At 37.5% G+C, this 23151-nt stretch overlaps 1 protein-coding gene and 1 non-coding gene across 2 annotated transcripts in view; one reads left to right on the top strand and one right to left on the bottom strand.

Moving 5' to 3' along the window:
• The window catches only part of SPMAP2L (sperm microtubule associated protein 2 like), a 38226-nt gene that overhangs the window by 6929 nt on the left and 8146 nt on the right, over window positions 1-23151 (top strand). The window contains exons 2-7 of the mRNA XM_065914136.1: window positions 1858-1860; window positions 4511-4541; window positions 8743-8808; window positions 11568-11696; window positions 12914-13051; window positions 20742-20856. Coding sequence (XP_065770208.1) covers window positions 1858-1860; window positions 4511-4541; window positions 8743-8808; window positions 11568-11696; window positions 12914-13051; window positions 20742-20856 — 482 coding nt within the window. The remainder of the gene's footprint in view (window positions 1-1857; window positions 1861-4510; window positions 4542-8742; window positions 8809-11567; window positions 11697-12913; window positions 13052-20741; window positions 20857-23151) is intronic.
• LOC136153109 (U6 spliceosomal RNA) lies at window positions 680-786 on the bottom strand. The gene has a single exon (XR_010660349.1). It is a non-coding gene; the product is annotated as a U6 spliceosomal RNA (small nuclear RNA).

Raw genomic sequence — 23151 nt, 5'->3', positions numbered from 1 at the left:
AGTGGCTAGACTGGAGTGAGAGTGGGGATCCCTGGGAGAGAAGAATGGGGAAAAAAAGTACTAGGAAAAAGGAGCTGGGAAATATTTTAGGGACGGGGAGTGTTACTAGAGTCGTGCTCAGGAAGGTCTGCCCCAAGGATGGATTGAATCCGTGCAATCCTGCCCTCGCCCCCCAAAAAATATGGCTACTTGAACGCTGCTATGCCCGAATCATGGCTCCAGCCACGTTCTGGGGATTTCAATGTGAACACTTCCTTAGCAGGAGAGGGAGCTTGATGCTATTGGAAAGAGCACTAAACTAGGAGGTAAGAGATTTGGAAGTTACTTTTGGTCTTGTCATAGATGCGTGTTTCCTTTCTAGTGAAATGAGATGCATGAACTAAGCACTCTTACAGACACTTGTAAATGCTGAGTCTGGATGTTAATACAACTGCTTAATTTGATACAGCAAGGTGTTGCCAAAGTGAGATTCCTATAGATTCTTGAATATAAGGAAATTTGAAAAAATTCTGGCCAATTTGAATAAATAATTGTTTAGGGAGAAAGACAGAATAGACAAATGTTTATTTAGAATTTGTTAACTTCGCTATACCTATAAAATTAAAATAACATTAAAATCAATGATATAATTTAGAAATAGTTATTTCTAATGTTATATTTCATGGAAAAACTGTTTTTTTAAAATATGGAAGGCTTCACGAATTTGCATGTCATCCTTGCAGAGGGGCCATGCTAATCTTCTCTGCATCGTTCCAATTTTAGTATATGTGCTGCCGAAGTGAGCATGGAAAAACAGTTTTATTCAACTTTTTCACTTGCATGCTTAATACCAGTATGGTTACCTCTTGACTAATTTAACAGTTTTTCCAGAAAAATCATTTTTATCTCTACAGTTTTATTATAGAAATATTCAAATGCACCCAAAATAGAGAATGTTATAATACACCCCCATCTAGTTTTAATATTTATTGTTTTGCTAATCATTTCATCTAGGCATTCTCCTGCCAGCCCTTCCTACTATACACACACGCGTGCACACATGCACATGTGCACACACATACACATTTTGGGGCCTCCTGTAGGACAAATTGGTTTAAAGAAAATGCTAGACAGCCTCTCATTTAGCCCATAGTATCTTGTATGCCCTTCTAATTACTGAGGACTTTTTTAAAAAAACATAACTATCATGTCATTATTTGCACTTTGAATCTACAATCATTATTTAATACCATTTAATACCCGTTAAATATTTAAACTTTCTTAATTGTCTCTGCTTGCAATGCAGGAGACTTAGGTTTGATCCCTGGGTGGGAAAGATCCTCTGGAGAAGGGAATGGCAACCCACTCCAATATAGTTGCCTGGAGAGTCCCATGGACAGAGGATCCTGGTGGATTACAGTCTATGGGGTCACAAAGAGTCCAAACAACTGAGCGACTAACTTTCACTTTTAGTCGTCTCAAAACTGTTTTTACAGCTGATTCATTCTAATAGGCCTCAAAAAAGGGTCACATGGCTCTTCTCTGTTACTTTTTAACACTAACTCTAATCTTCTCTCCCTTTTTAAAACACACTTGTTAGAAAAATTGGTTAAAATATCCCATATTCTGAATTTAATTTGTTTTTTGAGATGTCTTTAACTTGTTCTTCTAGCTCCTCTGTTTCTTGCAAAGCATATAGATTGACAGACTTGCTTAGATTGAAACTACATTGTTTTGAGCAAGAACTTTTCATAGGTGGTACGTGGGGGCACATGGTGTCAGGCTGTCCCATTTGCGATGATTCTCAGGTTGACAAGTGAGTTCAGATGAGGTTGGCTTCATCCCTCCTTGATAAAGTTCCCATCCACATTTCAGCAGCCAGTTTCAGTTTTTGCCTAGATTCCATCACAGCATTAGGGATAAGACTGGTCCCTTTTGAATCTGTCTTTGATGCTGTTCCTGGTTATTGTTAGGAACCCATTCATGTAATGTAACAGAACTCTTAAAAATTTCATTCTGTAGCTGTACTTCTATCTTCACAATACAGTCACCTCATTCTTTGTGTTTTGTCTTTCTTTTTTGCTTTTTAAAATGATGTTTGTTTAAAACAACATCCAATGCTTAAGATTACAATATTATATCACAAAAATATTATTAAATCTGTATTAAATTTCTTTACCTCTTCCCTCTTTTGTAAAATACAGATTTAAACTTCAGTTGCATGGAGAGCTCTATAATTATTCCATTCTAGCATTAACTGAAGTTATTTCGGGCTGCTGTGTTTTTGCTTGCCATTTCTTTGTTGGGAAAATAAAGTAATTGAGGAAGTGCTTCCTAAGATGGGTTCTTACAAGGACTTGCATGTAAGGTAACCACTTTTCTGAGAAATAATTTTTGGGAACAAAATCTAGCCTTATATTCAGTTATTTTGAAACTTTACTGAAAACTTCTTATTTTTTAAAATGTATCTTGGTTTCATGTAATACATATATCAAAAATAAAATTTGAAGAAGGAAAAATCTAAGAAAATAAGATTTTCTTCATCTTTTCATTATCAAGTCTTATAATTTATTTTATGTGTGCATAAAACCATTGAGAGACCTCACAAGAGGAGTTTCTTTCAGATTTCATATTAGGAAAAGTTTATGGCTTTTGCTTTCAGTGGTTAAAGTTCAGATATAATGGTACATGACTTTATTTTACATTCTTCCTTTGTTTTGTATTTTTATTTCCCTTCTTCCTCCACCTTTTTTCTACCTGTTTTCCTGAATTTTTCATCTTAGAGAATATCCTATTATGTGTTTGTGTAAGCAATCTCAAATCCTTTTATAAATGAGGGGGAGGGTATAAAGGCATAAAGAAATCAGTGAAAATCAATGTGAATACATGTTCACAATCAGGTTTTCATTGCATTAATATTACTTTTCATAGTTGGAGCCCTTGACAGTAAATTACTTAAACTTTACAATTACTCAAACTTAATAGTTACTTAAACTTTTCCTTTACTTATAGAAATGTAAGCAGAATCCTAATTTAAAAATTTTTAGCATTAATTATTTAATTTGCCCAAGATTGAACAGTTGAGTAAGTAACAAAACTGGGGTTTGAGCCATGTCTATCTGGTGTCAGAGCACACCCACTTTCCTCTACCCTGAGCACTCCAGACGGTAGAAGATGTTATTTCAGAGCCCCCATATATGATTAGAAAGGATAGGCCTTAGGATAAGGCCTATATTTGCCCACATTAAAAAAGAATTTCTAAACATGAATTTTAATTTGCTTCCATTTCATCCATTTTGGATAATACAGGTGTATCCAGCTTTTTAGATAATGGTGCTAAAGATACCACCATTAACATTTTCGTACATAAGTCTTTGCCCACACTTGTACTTACTTCTTTAGAGGATTAAAGAAAGTACTCTGAAGTGCTTCCAAAGTACTTTAAAGAGTACGTACTTCTAAAGTACTCTAAAGTACTTTTATTTTAGAAGTAGAATTAGGTTAAGGAAGGTAAATATTGCTGACTCATACACCAAATTATCTTTCACAAAATGAACTAATTTAAATATCCACCAGAAGCATGGAAGTACTTATTCATCTGATCCTTCCAGCATTGTTATCCTTTGTAACAACTTTTTGCTAATATGATAGTTTTTTTTTTTTTTTTAATCTCATTCTTTATTTGGATTGTTTTGTTTACAAGCAAGTTTGAACTTTTTATGTTCATTAGCCCTTCATATGTCTTCCTCTTCTTTGAACTCCTTTGTCTATTTAACTTTTGACACCTTTTTAGTGTTTTTCTTATTCATCTGTACTTTTATACTCTTCAGATATTAAGAGTTTATCATTTTGTTACTACATATTTCTCCCAATTTTTGTTTTCTAAGGTTTATTTTTTGACACACATTTTAAGTTTTAAATATTTTAAACTGTATGTTTCATCTCTATCTTTCATCACCTTTAAAGCAGATTAAAATTCAGTCATTAAGTAGATATTCTTTTATTTTCACTGTAAGTCAATTTTTTAAAAAGAAGAAATGTAACCGTTTGATTTACCTGTGGTTTACTTTGTCAAGATGTGTTGCGCTCAAATTCTCAGTCGTGTCTGACCCTTGCGACCCCGTGGGCCCCGCCAGGCTGCTCTGTCTGTGGGATTCTCCAGGCAAGAAGACTGGAGTGGTTGCCATTTCCTTCTCCAGGGATCTTCCCAACCCAGGGATCAAACCCAGGTCTCCTGCATTGCAAATGGATTCTTTACCGTCTGAGCCACTTTGGCCTTTCCCCCAAATAGTTATTTTTCCTAGTCCCTTTGTTTGTTGATTTGTAATGGCTATTTTTAATCATATCTTTGATTTTTTAAAAACTTACTTATTAGGCTGCTATGGGTCTTAGTTGCGGCTTGGGAATCTTGAATCTTTGCAGCATGCTTGTCTTTTTTAGCTGTGGCATGTGGACTGTTTTAGTTGTGGTGTGCGGGAATATCTTTGATTCTTATTGAATCTTATTTTTGCTTTTCCTTTTCCTTTTGCAGATCCTGGTCCTTGTGACTTTGTAAGGAAACGGTAAGAGAATAGACATAGCACTGTTTTCCCAGACTTTACTAGCTGAACGGGGCACTCAATCTGGGGCATTTGAAGTGAAAGGCTCTCTTGGGGGTTTTGAGGAGATTCGTGTTCTTTCCCTGTGTCATGAGGCCCTTTTCTAGGGGCAGCTCCCTTGGGAAGAGGAAAGAAGAGCGATAAAGTGGTTAGGACAGAGGCGTGGGAGCGTTCCCCTTAGATTCGCTCTACCTGTCGCTCAGGCTGTGCGTGCCACTTAACAGGGCTGAACCTAAAGGTCCAGGGCCCTAAAGGCACCTGGGATCCTGCACTCACCATCTCGTGTCATAGACCTTGTGAAGCTCCTCGTTAGTACGTCTCAATCTCCTCTTGCCTCTAACTCAAAATTCAGTCGCTAATGAAATTTCAAGAAAGTGCCCTCTATGGAAAAAAAGAAATGTGTGTGTGTGTACATGCAATGTACAAACTAGATGTCTCCTGAAAACAGATGCTTATTCTTGATTTGGTTAAGATATACTTAGATGAGGTAATAGAATAAAATCATTCAAGAGAAAATACTAAAGGTTCATATCAATGGCTTATATAGATGAGAAGTAAATAATACCAGATTTTATTTTTTCACTCTTTTAAAAAGTGAGTACAAGCAACTCCTGCACCTCAATTCCAGAAAAATAAATGACCCAATCAAAAAATGGGCCAAAGAACTAAACAGACATTTCTCCAAAGAAGACATACAGATGGCTAACAAACACATGAAAAGATGCTCAACATCACTCATTATCAGAGAAATGCAAATCAAAACCACAATGAGGTACCATTACACGCCAGTCAGGATGGCTGCTATCCAAAAGTCTACAAGCAATAAATGCTGGAGAGGGTGTGGAGAAAAGGGAACCCTCTTACACTGTTGGTGGGAATGCAAACTAGTACAGCCATTATGGAGAACAGTGTGGAGATTTCTTAAAAAAGTGGAAATAGAACTGCCATATGACCCAGCAATACCACTTCTGGGTATACACACTGAGGAATCCAGATCTGAAAGAGACACGTGCACCCCAATGTTCATCGCAGCACTGTTTATAATAGCCAGGACATGGAAGCAACCTAGATGCCCATCAGCAGATGAATGGATAAGGAAGCTGTGGTACATATACACCATGGAATATTACTCAGCTGTTAAAAAGAATTCATTTGAATCAGTTCTAATGAGATGGATGAAACTGGAGCCCATTATACAGAGTGAGGTGAGCCAGAAAGATAAAGAACATTACAGTATACTAACAGATATATACGGAATTTAGAAAGATGGTAACGATGGCCCTATATGCAGGGCAGAAGAAGAGACGCAGAAGTACAGAACAGACTTTTGAACTCTGTGGGAGAAGGGGAGGGCGGGATGTTTCGAAAGAACAGCATGTATATTATCTGTGGTGAAACAGACCACCAGCCCAGGTGGGAGGCATGAGTCAAGTGCTCGGGCCTGTTGGGCTGGGAAGATCCAGAGGAATCGGGTGGAGAGGGAGGTGGGATGGGGGACCGGGATGGGGAATTCGTGTAACTCTATGGCTGATTCATATCAATGTATGACAAAACCCACTGAAAAATAAAAATTTAAAAAAAAAAAAAAAAGTGAGTTGTAATTATTCATATTGTTATTGTTTACCATCTACATTTATTGTTATTGGTTGGACTTAGTTTGCATTTCCTAAGTACTATATTGTCTAGTTGTTTTTTCCTCACCTCTTTTAGGCATTAAACACTGCTGCCTTATTTTTATGTACTACTTTACTGTTTAAATTTTATTTTCTCACAGGAATCCTGAGAAGTTGATATGGTGGATATAATCAACTAGATTTTCTGAGAGAAAGTGAAATTCAGAGTAATCATGTCACTTTCCCAAAGTTGTAAGATGACTAGGCAACAAATCTGGTAGAACTAACCTTTACTGAGTATTACTGAATATCCACTTAAAATACCAAATTACTTCAAATAAATGCATGCCAAGTGAGCAGACTCTCCTATTACTAAATAGATGGTGAAATCATTTACATCTGGAAAGTTTTTATACTTAAAAAAAGACTATGAAGAGTATTTCTTTAAGTGTTTTTGTTTTTGTTATATTATTTCTTGCTTTCGTTTGATTGGTTAATTTGGTTTGTTTCTGTGAGAAAATTTTGTTCTCTATTATCTGTGCCTGTCCCAATTCTCTAAATAATCTTGTTACACAAATGTGCTGTACCTGATGGTTTTAAAAGAAATATTTAGTATAAGCAAAATATACGTGGGTGTTCAGTCACTCAGTCATGTCCAACTCTTTGCATCCCCATGGACTGTAGCCTGCCAGGCACCTCTGTCCATGGAATTTTCCAGGCAAGAATACTGGAGTGGGTTGCCATTTCCTACCCTAGGATAAGCAAAATAGTCAAGTGTAAAAGAGCATTCTGACCGAAAGAAAGAATTATTTGAATTACCCCATCAATTCAGACATGAAATTGTTTCCTAATTGTTGTTATATAAACATATATTTATTGCTCTGCTCCTAAGGTAAGAATTTCTAAAATTTTGTTAGCTATTGGCAAACTACAGGAGATTAATTATCAATGAAGACATGTAACAGCAAAGTAATCCTCATTAAAAAAATAAATCTGCCTTCAAGAGTTCAGATCCCTCCACCACATTCTTTTGTTTCTGCACAGGGTCACGAGTAGATGCTGTAAGGTAATGTAATACTTGAGAGAGAGGGCAAGCCTGCATTAAGGTGAAGAGATGTAGCTTGAAGAAGTAGCTTTGGTTACACAACACACAATAAGTGAATGATCACACAGGATTAACAGGTGTTAATGAGATAATTTCCAATTAAAGTAACAATATCTGTATAAATATAATGGAGAAACTGTCAGTAGTCTGATATATAAAATGATGCATTAAAATAAAATTATTTAGATGGTGAAAAAAGGTAGAGAGGGAAAACCTGGCTTAGAGGTGATGATGGAGCCAGGAGCTAAATTGCCTGCAAAGATTCATGTATAAGAAGATGTTTTGTCTGCACTATAGTTTGCTTTTTCCGCCACCTAGCCACCCACCCTCCCTGGAAAGTTGGTTTGGGCCATCATAGCAGGGTTCGAACAGTACTTGCATGGCAAAATCATTTTTTTTTAATTGAGTAAGGGTGTAGTTTTTTTTTCCCCCCTGGCAGTGGACAGTATCTTCATTATTTTCAGACAATAGCAGACATGACTTGGGGCAGGGTACATTGCATCAGTTACATATGTATGTGTTCAGTCACTCAGTAATGTCCAACTCTGCAACATCATGGATTGTAGCCCACCAGACTGCTCTGTCTGTGGGATTTTTCAGGCAGGAATACTGGAGTGAATTGCCTTTTCCTTCTCCAGAGGGAGATCTTCCCCACAGAGGGATTGAACCTGTGTCTCCAGCATCTCCTGCCTTGGCAGATGGACTCTTTACCACTGAGCCCCCTAGGAAGTCCATCAATTACATATCAGATCTCAAACATTTAACCGCTGAAGAATCTTTTGGTTATCTCAAACCACCATCACAATCTCATGTTTGGAAAGATTTGTTGTTATTGTTCATTAACTTCTGCTGAGGATAGATATAGTTAGTCACATAGCTGCAAATAGCTGCAAAGGAGTCTGGAAAATGCAAAGGAATACATGGATACTTGGGGACCACAAACTGTCTCTGCTGTAGGTGGATTCAGAACAGTCAGGGAAGTCCAAGGAGCAGAATAGGGCAGGGCGGAGGTTGAGTGCTACCCAGAGTATATTTTGCCTGTTTCATAGTTTACCTGAAGCCACAAATTCTGTTGGAAATTTTCCTGTACAGTCTCTTCAACATCCAGTGCTATCAAGCATTTACAAATTTACTTAACTATGAAAATTGAGGGTTTTTGCCAGTAAGTGTACATTTAACTTGGATTCTTCTGGAGATAGTACCTTCTTGGTCATATTGTGTATTTATTGTCTTTTATTGTATAGTATATTTTTAATGATTTTAAAAGTGAGAATTTGGGGTTCACAATATTATTGAATACTTTTAGCTTTTTTTTTAGCACTCTTCAAATTCCGTATAATAGGACCTTGGTTTTTATTTCTCCCTCAGATGAGATTTGTTTGATTACATCTAATGTAAACATATTTGTTAAGCATCCTCATTGAATTAATCTGCTGGTATTTGTTAGTTCTTTTTCTAGGAAGAGGATTCAAGATCTTTCTAGGCCTAAGAAACAATGGCGAGCCCCAGATAGGTAAGGTAATGTTATGTAGTCTTGTTTGTGATGATTATTCCTTACATTCAAGAAGTATTATTTTCACCTGTCCACTTACTCTGCATCCTAGCACCTCTGTGCTCAACTGGAACCAGTGAATCAGTATTGTCACCTCAGCTGAGTCAGCACAAGGAAAGCGAACCTTAGGTCAATGATTCTCAAATTTATCTGCACACTGGAGTCATCTGGAAAATTTAAAAGCTGACTGATTCTTGGGTTCCATCCCCAGAGATCTTGACTCACTTGGCCTGAGGCACAGTCTAGACTTCAGGAGTGTTAAAGACTCCCCAGGTGATCCTAACAGGCAGGCAGGTTTGAGAATCACTGTCCCAGGGCATTATTCTACACACATGGGACACAATTGTGTCCATCCTCCAAGTTCACACTTGCAGCTTCTGACATCTGGGCCTGTGTCTCTAGGCCTCTGCCAAGAGCACACCTGTTCTCTGGGGTCTCCAGCGGGCTGGACCCACTGGCTTTCCACTCCTTCACAGGATGTCCCCTTTTCTTTTTTGGTTTCTGAACAAAGCCTGATTTTTTCCCCTTATCCATTGATGTTTTATTTTCTAAATTAATGGATTTTATTTTTTAAAGCAGTTTTAGACTTACAAAAAACCTAAAGTACAGAGAAAGTTTCTGTATTACCACCCCTCCCCTAGTTTCCCCTATTATTAACATTATTAGCTTGCATTGAAAAGTGAAAGTTCAGTATTTCTGTGTCTCTTTTTCTGTTTTGCATATAGGGTTATACAGAAATACAGAACAGACTTTTGAACTCTGGGGGAGAACGTGAGGGTGGGATGTTTTGAAAGAACAGCATGTATATTATCTATGGTGAAACGGACCACCAGCCCAGGTGGGATACATGAGTCAGGTGCTCGGGCCTGGTGCACTGGGAGGACCCTGAGGAGTCGGGTGGGGAGGGAGGTGGGAGGGGGGATCGGGATGGGGAATACATGTAACTATATGGCTGATTCATGTCAATGTATGACAAAACCCACTGAAATGTTGTAAAGTGATTGGCCTCCAACTAATAAAATAATATTAAAAAAAAAAATAAAAAAAATAAAAAAAAAAAATAAAAAAAAAAAAAAAAAAAAAAAAAAAAAGAAAAGTGAAAGTTCAGTCGCTCAGTCGTGTCCGACTCTTTGTGACCCCGTGGATTGTAGGCTACCAGGCTCCTCTGTCCACGGGATTTTCCAGGCAAGAATACTGGAGTGGGTTGCCATTTCCTTCTCCAGAGGGTCTTCCTGACCCAGGGATCGAACCCAGGTCTCCCACATTGTAGGCAGACACTTTACTGTCTGAGCCGCCAGGGAAGTCTGTTAACTTGCATTAGTGTGGTACATTTGTTACAGTTAATGAACAAATATTGAGCATTATTATTAATGAAAGCCTATAGTTTACATTAGGGTTTACTTTCTGTGTTGTACAGTTCTCTGAGTCTTGACAAATGTGTAACGTTGTGTATTCACACTATATTATTTTACAGAATAGTTTCACTGCCCTAAAAATTACCTGTGCTCCACCTGTTGATCCCTCTCCCTCTTTCCCTTCTCTTCAAACCCCTTGCAACCACTGATCTTTTAACGGTATCTATAATTTTACCTTCTCTGGAATGTTATGTAGTGTTGGAATTGTACAATATGTAAATTTTCAGACAGGCTTCTTTCACTTAGCAAAATGCCTTTAGTGTTCCTCCATGGCCTTTCGTCGCAATAGTACATTTCTTTTTAGCATTGAGTAATGTTCCATAGTCTGGATGTACCAAAGTTTATTCACTTACTGAAGGACATGTTGGTTGCCTCTGACTTGGTGCAATTATGAATAAACCTGCTGTAAATAGTCATATGCAGCTTTTTGTATAGATAAAGGTTTTCAGGTCATTTGGGTAAATACCTTGGAGTACAATGACTGGATCATATGGTAAGAATATGACCTTAGCTTTGTGAGAAACTGCAGAACTGTCTTCAAATGATCTGTACCACTCTTACCACCAACGAATGGAAGTTCCTGTTGCTTCACGTCTTTACCAGCGCGTGGTGTTATCTGTGTTTTGTGTTTTAGCCCTTTTAATAAATGTGCAGAGGTGCCTCATTATTTTAATTTGCAATTCCCTAATGACCTGATGTTGAGCATATTACATACGATTATTTGCCATCCGTGTATCATCTTCTTTAAAGTGTCTGTTCACATCTTTTGTTGACTTTTTAATTGGGTTGTTTGTTTTTTATTGTTGAATTTTAATAGTTCTTTGTATTTTTGAATGCCAGTACTTTATCAGATGATATAGACTGAATGTTTGTGTCCCCCCAAAATTTACATGTTGAAATCCCAAGCCCCAGTGTGATGGTATTTGGAGGTGGGGTCTATGGGAGTCAATTAGATCTGGTACAGTGCTTCACCCAAAGTGGGGCCACAGTGTGGATAAGTGGTGTGCCCATTTTATGATGATCTTACTGTAATTGCAGTGTCCATTACATGATGGCAGAAACAGAACTGCCTCTAATAGATTCATTTTTGGTCATCACCTTTTAAGACACTAGATAAAACAGCCTTGTTCTTGTGTTAACTTCCATAACGAGTTTATCAGCTCCTGATGCCTGGAAATTGTAAAATTTTATAATAGAGCCATTCTTGAAGTGTAGTAAAATCAGTAGAGAAGCCACCAAGAGTCATTTCTAAGATGTCAATTATCAGTGAATTTTCTTAGCATTTTTTTTTCTGATTTTTAACAGAAAACTGTTTTGGGGGAATCAAGATCCTATTCGCCCTGTTTCCCAGAGTGCTTTGAAAGCTCAAATGACCCGAAGATTAGAGAGCCTTGCCCAGCCTAAGGAAGTCTCCCACCGATATGTACCTAACAGGTTAGTATTTGTGTGTTTCCAGGTTGTGTGTTTTCAGAAACACAAAATTTATTAAATATTACGGATTCTATATCCATTTCCAATCTGATGCTACAGTAAAACTTTTCCAGAGCAACATCTAATATTTAGCTACTGCAGACTTGTATTATATCTTACAGTTTCTTGGCTTATCATGATTTTGATTTTTTAATAAAATGAGGGTGTTATACAAGGATATATACCAGGCTTCCCAGGTGGTGCTAGTGGTAAAGAACCCAGCTGCCAATGCAGGAGACATAAGAGATGAGGGTTCGATCCCTGGGTCGAGAAGATCTCCTGAAGGGCATGGCAACCCACTCCAGTATTCTTGTCTGGAGAATCTCTTGGACAGAGGAGCCTGACAGGCTACAGTTCATAAAGTCGCAAAGAGTTGGGCGTGACTAAAGCAACAGAGCAGATGCATGTACAATGTATAACGCTATTGTGTTATATACTATATATATAGTGTTATATACTATATATATTGTGTTATATACTATATACTATATATAGTCCAATATATAACACTTATTTTATTTGTGAAACTATGAATTTTGTATAGCACCTATGGGCGTGGTTATAATGAGTTAAGTAGGGCATCTAAAAGTAATAGTGTTGTTAAGACTTTTGATGCCCTTTGCAAATTTGTTTTCTTTGGATGTTTGTTGAATGACTGCACTTTCTGCTAGTTGGCACTTTGAGGAAAGATGATAAGGTGTGGGGAGGATGGGTACAGGCATGAGGGAAGTTAAAGTAAAGAAAAAAGCGAAGATAACCATTATTTGAAGTTTGGTTTATATGATAATTGAGGTAGCCATTTCTCTACCTCCTTCAATATCCAATTTAGTTAAAAGTCAGCAAACTTTTGCTGGAAGGGGCCAGATGTAAAATTGGCCATAAATTATCTGCTGCAACTCTGAGAAGGCACCTATAGACATATGTAAACAATTGTGCCTGTGTTCCAACAAAATCTTAGAATCTTTGCGTCTGTCTTCATAAGATATTGATCTGTAGTTTTTTTCTAATGTCGTTCTTTTTGTAGTGTCTTTGTTTATGGTAATGCTGTCTTCATAGAATTGGTTGGAAAATGTGTAGAATTTATTACTTCTTTGTGGGCTCCTATTACACTATTAGGCTGGTTGGATTTGATCATTCAAATTCATGCCTGTTTCACTCACTTTCTCTTCTACAACTTGCAGGGTTCAATATTGTTATAGCTGCGGTAGAGAGTCTGTAATCTGGGAGATCCCCTCTCCTGCACTGTTTCACCAACCTTCCAAAAGGATCCAGAAGCTGGCACAGCCCAACAGACACAAGAGAGGGTACCTAACAGACAGGTAGAGTACCTTGAGAATCTCTGTAAATTCTCATCTGATTTGGTGACTGTCACAATATTATTGCTCTTATTTGAGTATACGCAATTTCACAAAATAGAAGTCCACTTGGTTTTCAAAGGATCAGAGTGAAAAATCTAAAGTTTACAGCAAATATAGGTAATCAGAAGATCATCATCGATAATTACATTTGACTCAAATTGTAGTGAAGCTGAAATTCACACCATACTCACCATTGTCAGCGACGTCAAAAATATTCAAATGAAACATTACAGGTTTTTGCAGTTCTCTTATGTTATCTTATGCCCCTGTGACTATAAACGCTCTTCCTTTTGCTTTAAATGCTGGATTTCTACTTGGCTTTAAAAGATCTCTGGGTTGTGAAGATCCCCTGGAGAAGGGAGCAGCTCCCCACTCTGGTATTCTGGCCTGGAGAATCCCATAGACAGAGGACCCTGGCAGGCTACGGTCCATGGGGTCACAAAAAGTCAGTCACGACTGAGCGACTTTCACTTTAAAAGACAGCTTAGGTGATATCTTCCACATGAGAACTATGATTGTAATGAGGTCATTGGAAGAAATGTTAGGTTGTATTAGTGGAATATGTACAAGGTTCACATACAGGAGTGTGATACTACTGCCGTGAACTACTTCAGTCAGAGCACATTAGGTGTACATGTCCACTCATGGATGTTATACCTTAAGAAGCTGACAATAAATTTGAGACTATTCAGATGGGAATGAATAAGATGTTGAGTCTTCTGGAAAGTGTTATATGAATAATACTTAGGAGAAATAATATGTTTAACTTAGAGAAGACACCAAGGAAACAGTGATAACTGTGTTTAAAAGGTGATAGCTGTGTTTAAAAGGTCAGCATCTGAAGGAGGAAGGGAAAATCAAAGTTACTTAATGTTGATTCTAGAACTCAAAGTAGAACAAGGAATTTATAGAGCAGCCAGTGTCACCTAAGTGTACAGAAATCTTTCTGATAGCTATTCAGTAGGGAAAGTGTTTATCTGGAGAAATCAACTGCTATCTCCACCCAAATCCCTGAAAATGTTCAAGCACAAACAGAAATGATGACTTTATGTGGATTTTAAAAAAGATTCCTGCATTCAGGGAGTGGTTGAACTGGACCACTTGAGTCTTTTTCCATCATAAAATCCAGCAAAAGTGGCCCAGTTCCTCCACAAAATTTGCTTATTTATCAATTCATTCAATAAAATCTGTTAATTTAGTTAAAATATACATGTAAATTTGGTAGTTAGAGATTTCAATCTATAAACTAAAAGAATATTTATCTGTCACCAATTTTTGAGACATTTTTGATGTTTCATATTAACCTACAATACCTAACTGACATTTATAGGACAGTATACCCAATAACAGCAGAACACACATTCTTCTCAAGTGTACATGAGATATTCTTTAGGATAGATCATATATTAGGTCATAAAACAAATGTCAATAATTTGAGAAGAATTGAATTCATACAAAACCAGTTCTCTGACCACAGTGAAATGAAATTGGGAACCAATAGCAGAAGGGAAATTTTAAATATGTGAAATTAAATACCTTCCTAAACAAAAACAATGGGTCAAAGAATGAATCACTTTGATATTAATAAAAATGAAAACACAATATACCACAACTTATAGCTAAAATAGCTATTAGCGGGAAATTTTAGTTATAAATGATTACATTAAAAAATAAAAGATTGAATACCATAACTTAATCTTCCATCTTAAGAAATTACAAATGAAAATCAAGCTAATTCAAAAGTAGCAGATAGAAGGAAATAATAAAGATCAGAGTAGAAACAAATAGAAACTAGGGAGATGGAAAAAAATCAACAAAATCAAACGTTGGCTCTTTGAAAAGATCAACAGCAATGTCAAAAACACTTTGGCTAGACTTATCAAGACAAAAAGATTCAAATTACTAAAATCATGAAAGAAAGGAGCTTCCCTGGTGGCTCAGTTGGCAAAGAATCCACCTGCAATGCAGGAGACCCAGGTTCAATCCCTGGGTGGGGAAGATCTCCTGTAGAAGGAAATGGCAACCCACTCCAGTATTCTTGCCTGGAAAATCCCAAGGACAGAGGAGCCTGGTGGGCTATGGTCCACGGGGTTGCAAAGAGTCAGACACAACTTAGTAACTAAACCATCATGAGAGAAAGAAGGGACCTTTCTAAGGAATCGTATGCAAAAGAAGAGTTGCTACTATTGACCTTATAGAGATAAAAAAGGATTATAAGGGATTACTACTCTGAGCAATTATAAGGTCAACAGATTAGATAACATAAATGAAACAGACAAATTCCTCGGAAGACAAACTACTGAAACTTACTGAATAATAGAAAATTTCAAAAGACTCATAATAAGTAAAGAGATTTAATTAATAATTTTTAAAAACTTCCTATGAACAGCTCAGGAACAGATGCCTTCATTGATAAACTTAGTGATACGTGTAGAGAAGAACGAACACCAGTCCTTCAGTTTCCTCCAAAAACTAGGTCATGAGATCCCTATTATACCTGACACCAAAACCAGGAAAGGTCAAAGAGAACAAAATGACAGATGATATCTCTTATGAGTATATATGTAACAGTTCATACCAAAATACTACCTAACCAAGTCCAGATATACATGCAGCAGTCCACACCAGAATACTGGGAATATAAATCTAACAACATATAAAAACAATTATACACCATGACAAAGTTGTATTTATTCCAGGAATACAAGAATATATTGAGTTCAGCATTCTGAAATCAATGTAGTAAACCAAATAGAACAGAAAACCTTCAAGAGATGGAAATACCAGACCACCTTATCTGCCTCCTAAGAAATCTGTATGCAGGTCAAGAAGCAACAGTTATAACCAAACATGGAACAACCGACTGGTTCCAAACTGGGAAAGGAGTACATCAAGGTTGCATATTGTCACCCTGCTTATTTAACTTATACGCAGAGTACATCATGAGAAACGCTGGGCTGGATGAAGCACAAGCTGGAATCAAGATTGCTGGAAGAAATATCAATAACTTCAGATACACAGATGATACCACCCTAATGGCATAAAGTGAAGAGGATCTAAAGAGCCTCTTGATGAAAGTGAAAGAGGAGAGTGAAAAAGCTGGCCTAAAACTCAACATTCAAAAAACTAAGATCATGGCATCTAGTCCCATTACTGCATGGCAAATAGATGGGAGAACAATGGAAACTGACACTTTCTTTTCTTGGGCTCCAAAATCACTGCAGATGGTGACTGCAGCCTTGAAATTAAAAGATGCTTGCCCTTGGAAGAAAAGCTATGACCAACCTAGACAGTATATCAAAAAGCAGAGACATTACTTTCCCAACAAAGGTCCATCTAGTCAAAGCTGTGGTTTTTCCAGTGGTCATGTATGGATGTGAGATCTAGACTATAAAGAAAGCTGAATGCCAAAGAATTGATGCTTTTGAACTGTGATGTTGGAGAAGACCCTTGAGAGTCCCTTGGACTACATGGAGATCAAACCAGTCCATCCTAAAGGAGATCAGTCCTGAATATTCATTGGAAGGACTGATGCTAAAGCTGAAACTCCAATACTTTGGCCACCTGATGGGAAGAACTGACTCATTGGAAAAAATCCTGATGCTGGGAAAGGTTAAAGGCAGGAGGAGAAGGGGACGACAGAAGATGAGATGGTTAGATGGCATCACCGACTTGATGCACATGAGTTTCAGCAAGCTCCGGTGATGTACAGGGAGCCTGGCATGCTGCAGTCCATGGAGTCACAGAGTCGGACATGACTGAGCGACTGAACTGAACTGAACTGAGCATGATTACCTGAATAGACTCAAAAAAAGAACTTAAAGTTTAACACACATCATACTCAACAAACTAGGTATCAAAGTGAATTTCTTCAACTTGATAAAGGACATCTACAAAAACCCACAGCTAACATCATAATTAATGGTGAAAGACTGAATGCTTTTACCCTGAGATCAGGAGTAAGACAAGAACATCAGCTCTTACCATTTTTATTCAACATCATGTGTGTGTGCTCACTCACCAAGTTGTGTCTGACCCTTTTGCAGCGCCGTGGACTGTAGCCTGCTAGGACTCATCTGGCCCTGGGATTTCCCAGGCAAGAATACTGGAGTCGGTTGTCGTTTCCTACTCCAGGGTATCTTCCCAGTCTAGGGATCGAACCCATGTCTCCTACATTGGGAGGTGGGTTCTTTACCACTGAGCCACCAGGGAAGCTGCCATTCAACATCATACTACAGATTGAAGTCAGAGCAATGAGGCAAGAAAAAGAAATAAAAGGTATTCATGTTGGAAAGGAAGAAGTAGAACTCTCTCTGCTCATACATGACATGATCTTATATATAGAAAATCTCAGGAAATCCACGTAAAAATATTGGTGTAGTCACTAAGTTGTGTTTGATGCACAATCCCATGGACTGTAGCCCACCTCCTCTGTCCATGGGATTTCCCAGGCCAGAATACTGGAGTGGGTTGAATAAATGAATTTAAGGAGGCACAGAATCCAAGATCAATATACAAAAATCATACATACAATGGAATAATAATAATATATGCAATGGAATATTACTCAGCCTTGAAAAGGAAGGAAATTCTGACACATGGTACAATAGGGATGAACCTTGAGGATGTTATACTAAATGAAATATGCCAATCACATGCACAAATGCTATATGACTCCACTTATACACAGTACCAACTGCAGTCAAATTCATATGCAGAAGGTAGGATGGTGATTGTGAGGGACGAGGTGGTGGGAAGAATGAGGAGCCGTTTAGTGGACTTAGAGATCTGCAAGATGAAAATTGTTTTGGAGGTTGGTTTCACAACAATGTGAATGCATTTAACACTACTGTATTACACACTTTAAAATGATTAAGATGGTAAATTTTACATTGTATGTATTTTACTATAATTAAAAATAGAAACAAAATACTTAGTAATAAACTTAACAAAAGAATTATAATATATGTACACAGAAAATGACAAACATTGTTGAAAGAAACTGAAAATTTAAATACATGGAAAGACATTCTTTGTTCATAGATTGAAAGTCTTGATTTTGTTATGATGACAAGTCTCACCAAATTGATCTATAGATTCAGTTCAATACATATTAAAATTCTAGCTATCTTTTTTGGGTAGAAATTGACAAGCTGATTCTAAAATTCATATATAAATGCAAGAAACCTAGCGTAGCAAATAAACAGTCTTGAAAAGAAAAGCAAAGTTGGAAGACTTACAGCTTCTGATTTGAAAACTTGCTAAAAATCTGCAATAATTAAAACAGTGTGTTACTGGCATAAAGATATAGATCAATGGAAAGATCAAAAGACATACAGATCAATGGAAAAGAATTGAGAGTCCAGAAATAAACCTTTATGTTTATATCAATTGATTTTTTACAAGGATGCCAGGAAAATTTAATTGAAGAAGAATAGTCGTTTAAGCAAATGGTGCTATGATAACTGGTTTGTTTTTTTTTTTAAGTCACTCAGTCGTGTCTGACTCTTAGTGACCCCATGGACTATACAGTCTGGAATTCTCTAGGCCAGAATACTGGAGTGGGCAACCTTTCTCTTCTCCAGGGGACCTTCCCAACCGAGGGATTGAACCCAGGTCTCCTGCATTGCAGGTGAATTCTTTACTAGCTAAGCCACAAGGCAAGTCCAAGAATATCGGAGTGGGTAGCCTTTCCCTTCTCCAGGGGATCTTCCCAACCCAGGAATTGAACCAGGGTCTCTTTCATTGCAGGAGGATTCTTTACCAACTGAGCTATCAGGGAAGCCCATGATAACTGGGTTTTTCATTCCTTGTATGTTTGGTGTGAAATAGGGGTCCAACTTCATTCTTTTGCAAATGACCCCTACTTCACACCAAGCATAAAAATTAATTCAAAATGAATCACAGACCTAACCTAAATATAAGAGCAAAAATGTAAAACTCTTAGAAGAAAACATAGGCATATATCTCTGTAACTAAGCAGTGGCTTCTTAGATATGACACCAGAAACACATGTGACAAAAAAAATATAATAAATTGGACTTCATCAAAAGCAAAAACTTTCTTTGCGTCAAAGGGCACTCTCAAGGGAATGAGAAGATAACTCATACTTTGGGAGAAAATATTTGCAGATCATATAAGGGACTAGTATTCAATATATATATAAATAATTCTTAAAATTGTACAAAAAAGGCAACCCAATTTAAAAAATAGGCAAGGGACTTCAATAGACATTTCTCCATAGAAAATATACAATAAACCAAAAAGCACATGAGAAATGTTAAATATCATTAATCATCTTGGAAATGCACATAAAAACCATGAGATTCTACTTCACACCTCTGGAGTGTCAATAATAATTAATATACATAAAATAAGTTGTATTGGAGAAGTTGAAACCCTCATACATTGCTGGTGGGAATGTAAAAGGGGTGGAAAATAGTTTTCCAGGTCCTCAAAATGTTAAACATAGAATTATCATATGATCAGCAATGCTACTCTTAGGCATGCACCAAAGAGAATTGAAAACATGTTCACACAGAAACTTGTACATGGTGATTCACAGCAGCATTTTAAAATAGCCAGAAAGTGGAAGCAACTCAAATGTTCATCAGTGGATGCATGAATAAACAAAATATGACAAGTCCATATAACGTGATATTATTCAGCCATAAAAGAAACGACAATTGATACATGATTTTTGAAAAGATGCCGAGTAGAGTAAGCCACACACAATAAGCAACATATTTGTGTGATTTCATTTATTTGAAATGTCTAGAACAGGCAAATCCATAGAGACAGAAAATTGAGTACTGGTTCTAGGGATGATGAATGGAGTCATGGGGAAGGACTGTTAATAGCTGTGGGATTTCTCTTTAGAGCATTGAAAACATCCTGAATTCAGGTAGTGGTGATGACGGCACAATTTTGTGAATGTTCCAGAAAACACTGAATTGTACATTTCAAAAGGGTAAATTCTATGATATGCTAACAGTATTTCAGCTTTTAAATCTAACAGACTAATCCTAGAGGGTAATTGTATTTATTTGAGAAAAACTTTTTCCATACTGTGTTTGTAGGTTTGTTGCTTGACAGATCTCTGTTCTGGAAAAGGCATACATAGGGAAACCACTGTGATAATCGGCCAGGTTGCTGGAAGTTATGGCCAGTACTCTCAGACTGCTCTGCAGAGAAGTCTACCACAGAAGGTTCTCGATAGTGACTGGAATTCTTATCTCAGGGTTTTAATATGAGGTTTTGGTAGACAGTGAAGTGTTTTTTAAACTGCAAGTCTCAACCCATCAGTGGATCATGAAATCAATTCCAATTATTTTTTTAATGAAATCAAATGAAATTTTAAAAATCAGAATATATTGCCTAGGGAAAGCATCATTTCATGATCATTTAGTTTCAGATATGCAAATTTACATATACTGTATCATAATATAAAATGTACTTGGTACTGTGGATCATAGTGAAACAACTTTGAGAAATACCAATCTAATAGAAATAGCATGAATGATTTTGGGAAAAGATGCTCCTGAGATAGAAGCAATATATATATAATTGATTGGCGGTTAATTATAGCAATGAAGAATGGAGTTATGGTTCTTCCAGTGATTATAATATTTCATGTTCCATTTGCCTATAGACCCTTCAGTGATTACTTAATAAGAGATTCTGTTCAATTCTCTGACCCTTCTCCTCGGATATTACGACTCTCAAGAGCCAAAGCCACAAATCCAAACTATGTTCCTCCAAAAAGCGTAAGTGGTCTGTGTGAAAGGAACAGTTTCTATAGACTTTGTAACCTGATTGTACCTGTGATGTGCTCCCCTCTTATTTCTAGGTGGATATTCTCTTTTCTTCCTGTTTATTTTCCCCTCTCATCAAATGAACTTTTCTGTCAGGATTGATGTGAGAAGTGGATTCACAACGAGTATTATGTTAAATTAACCTTAAGAAATTATGGGAGCTGATGAGAAGTCTATGGAAGACTGTCATGGCAGCTGGGACTTGGGTCTGGTCATAGATCTAGGAGAAATGAGAGAGAGTAGGGGGCAAATCAGCAGTTCCCTGGAAAATACTTCAGTGGCCATTTTAGGTTCTCCCGTCTAGGGAATCTCACCTCTTCAGACAAGGGAGGAAGGCGTAGGATACTCCCGGGTACCCAGCTTCACTGGAACGGGCCCTTATGTTTCCAATTCCAATTTTCAAGGTCCAATTCCTTCTCAGTCATTGCCCTAACTTTAACATAGGAGATGGTATAAGTTTGGGAATTCAATTTGCACTGAACTTTACTATTCACAGAAGTAGATTTCAAATTTGGTTTTCAGTATTTTCAGTCCTGTGATCATAGGAGATAAGGATTTATTTTGGGTAAGTCACAAAAACTTTTCCAGTCTCTTAACTACACCTTCAAGTGGGAATTTAAAGCCCTGAGCTGATAATTCTTTTCTCCATTTCTCCAGTGCACTTAGGGGCGATAAATCCACCCCAGACACTTCTTTATTTCCTTAGAAAGATTTCCGTCAGCACCTGCTTGGCTCCCCAAATCATGCTTCGGTTCTATCAGTACATGCCATGGATTGCCGGTGTCTTTTTTTCTTCTTTTTTTTTGACCCCTGGCAATAGGATCATTAATAGCTTTAAATCTAATCTGCTCAGAGAACAAATTCCAGATAGTCTAGAACTAATACAGGCATACTTTGGAGATATTTTGGGTTCAGTTCTAGACCACCCCAATAATGCAAATATTGCAATAAGATAAGTCACGTGAATATTTTTGTTTCCCAGAGCATATAAAAGTTATGTTTACACTACTGTAGTCTATTAAGTATGCTATAGCATTATGTCTAAAAACCAATGTATATACCTTTATTAAAAAATATTTTACTGCTAAAAATTCTTAACCATAATCTGAACCTTCAGTAAGTCATAATCTTTTTGCAATAGTAAAGTCAAAGATCACTGATCACAGATCAGCGTAATATAGAAGTAATGAAAAAGTTTGAAATGTGAGAATTAACCAAATCTGATAGATAGATTCAAAGTGAGTAGATGCTGGTGGGGGAATGGTGCCTATAAACTTGCTTGATGCAGAGTTGCTGCAAACCTTTAATTAAAAAAAAAAAAGGACAGTATTTGCAAAGTGCAATGAACCACAGTATGCCCGAACAGAGCACTCATCCTTAAGTTCTGATCTGGTTTTCTGTTGCCTTCTACCAAACCACACCCAAGCATAGTGATCTAAAACAACAGTCATTTTGTCATGCTCAAGGATTTAAAATAAATTTTTAAAAATTTATTTATTTTTGGCTGTGCTGGGTCTTCGTTGCTGCTCAGACTTTTTTTAGTTGCCGAGTTGTGTCCTGTGTTGGCAGACAGATTCTTTACCCCTGACTCACCAGGGAAGCCCACTCTGCTCTAGGATTTTGAGTCAGCAGCTCTGACAGGGAAGCAGGTGTGACTTGTCTCTGCTCCGTGATGTCTGGAGCCTCAACTGGGAGATTTCTAACGGGCTTGGGTGTCTCAAATGGTAGGGAGCTGAAATCCACTGAAAGCTCCATACCTGCCTTGCTTGGCCTGCTGTGAACAAAATACCGTAGACTGGGTGACTTAAACAACAGACGTTTCTTTCTCACAATTCTGGAAGCTGAGTAATCCAAGATCAAGGTGCCCTTAGATTCTTTTTTTAATGAGGACCCTCTTCTGGGTTGTAACAGCCATCCTCCCGATATGTGTCCCATGACCTATGCTTTGTATGTAAGCAGAGAGAGTTCTGATCTCCCTCCCTTTTCTCGTAAGCACACTAGTCTCTTGGTGGAGGTTCCACCCTCATGACCTCATCCGAACCTAATTATCAAAGGCCCACCTCTAGTGCCATTGCACTGGGGGTTAGGATTTTAACATATGAACTTGGCTGGAGGTTAGAGGGGTGTTGAGGGGGTGGATATAAACGTTCAGTCCATGGTTGTGATTCAGTTGCTAAGTCACGTCCAGCTATTTGTGACCCCACGTACGACAGGCACCTCTGTCCTCCTGGAGTTTGCTCAGATTCA

The sequence above is a fragment of the Muntiacus reevesi genome, chromosome 22 (assembly GCF_963930625.1).
Source record: "Muntiacus reevesi chromosome 22, mMunRee1.1, whole genome shotgun sequence".
NCBI classification, from domain to species: Eukaryota; Metazoa; Chordata; class Mammalia; order Artiodactyla; family Cervidae; genus Muntiacus; species Muntiacus reevesi.
Note: the sequence above shows the minus strand (reverse complement) of the source record. Positions and strands in the feature narration are given on the sequence as shown.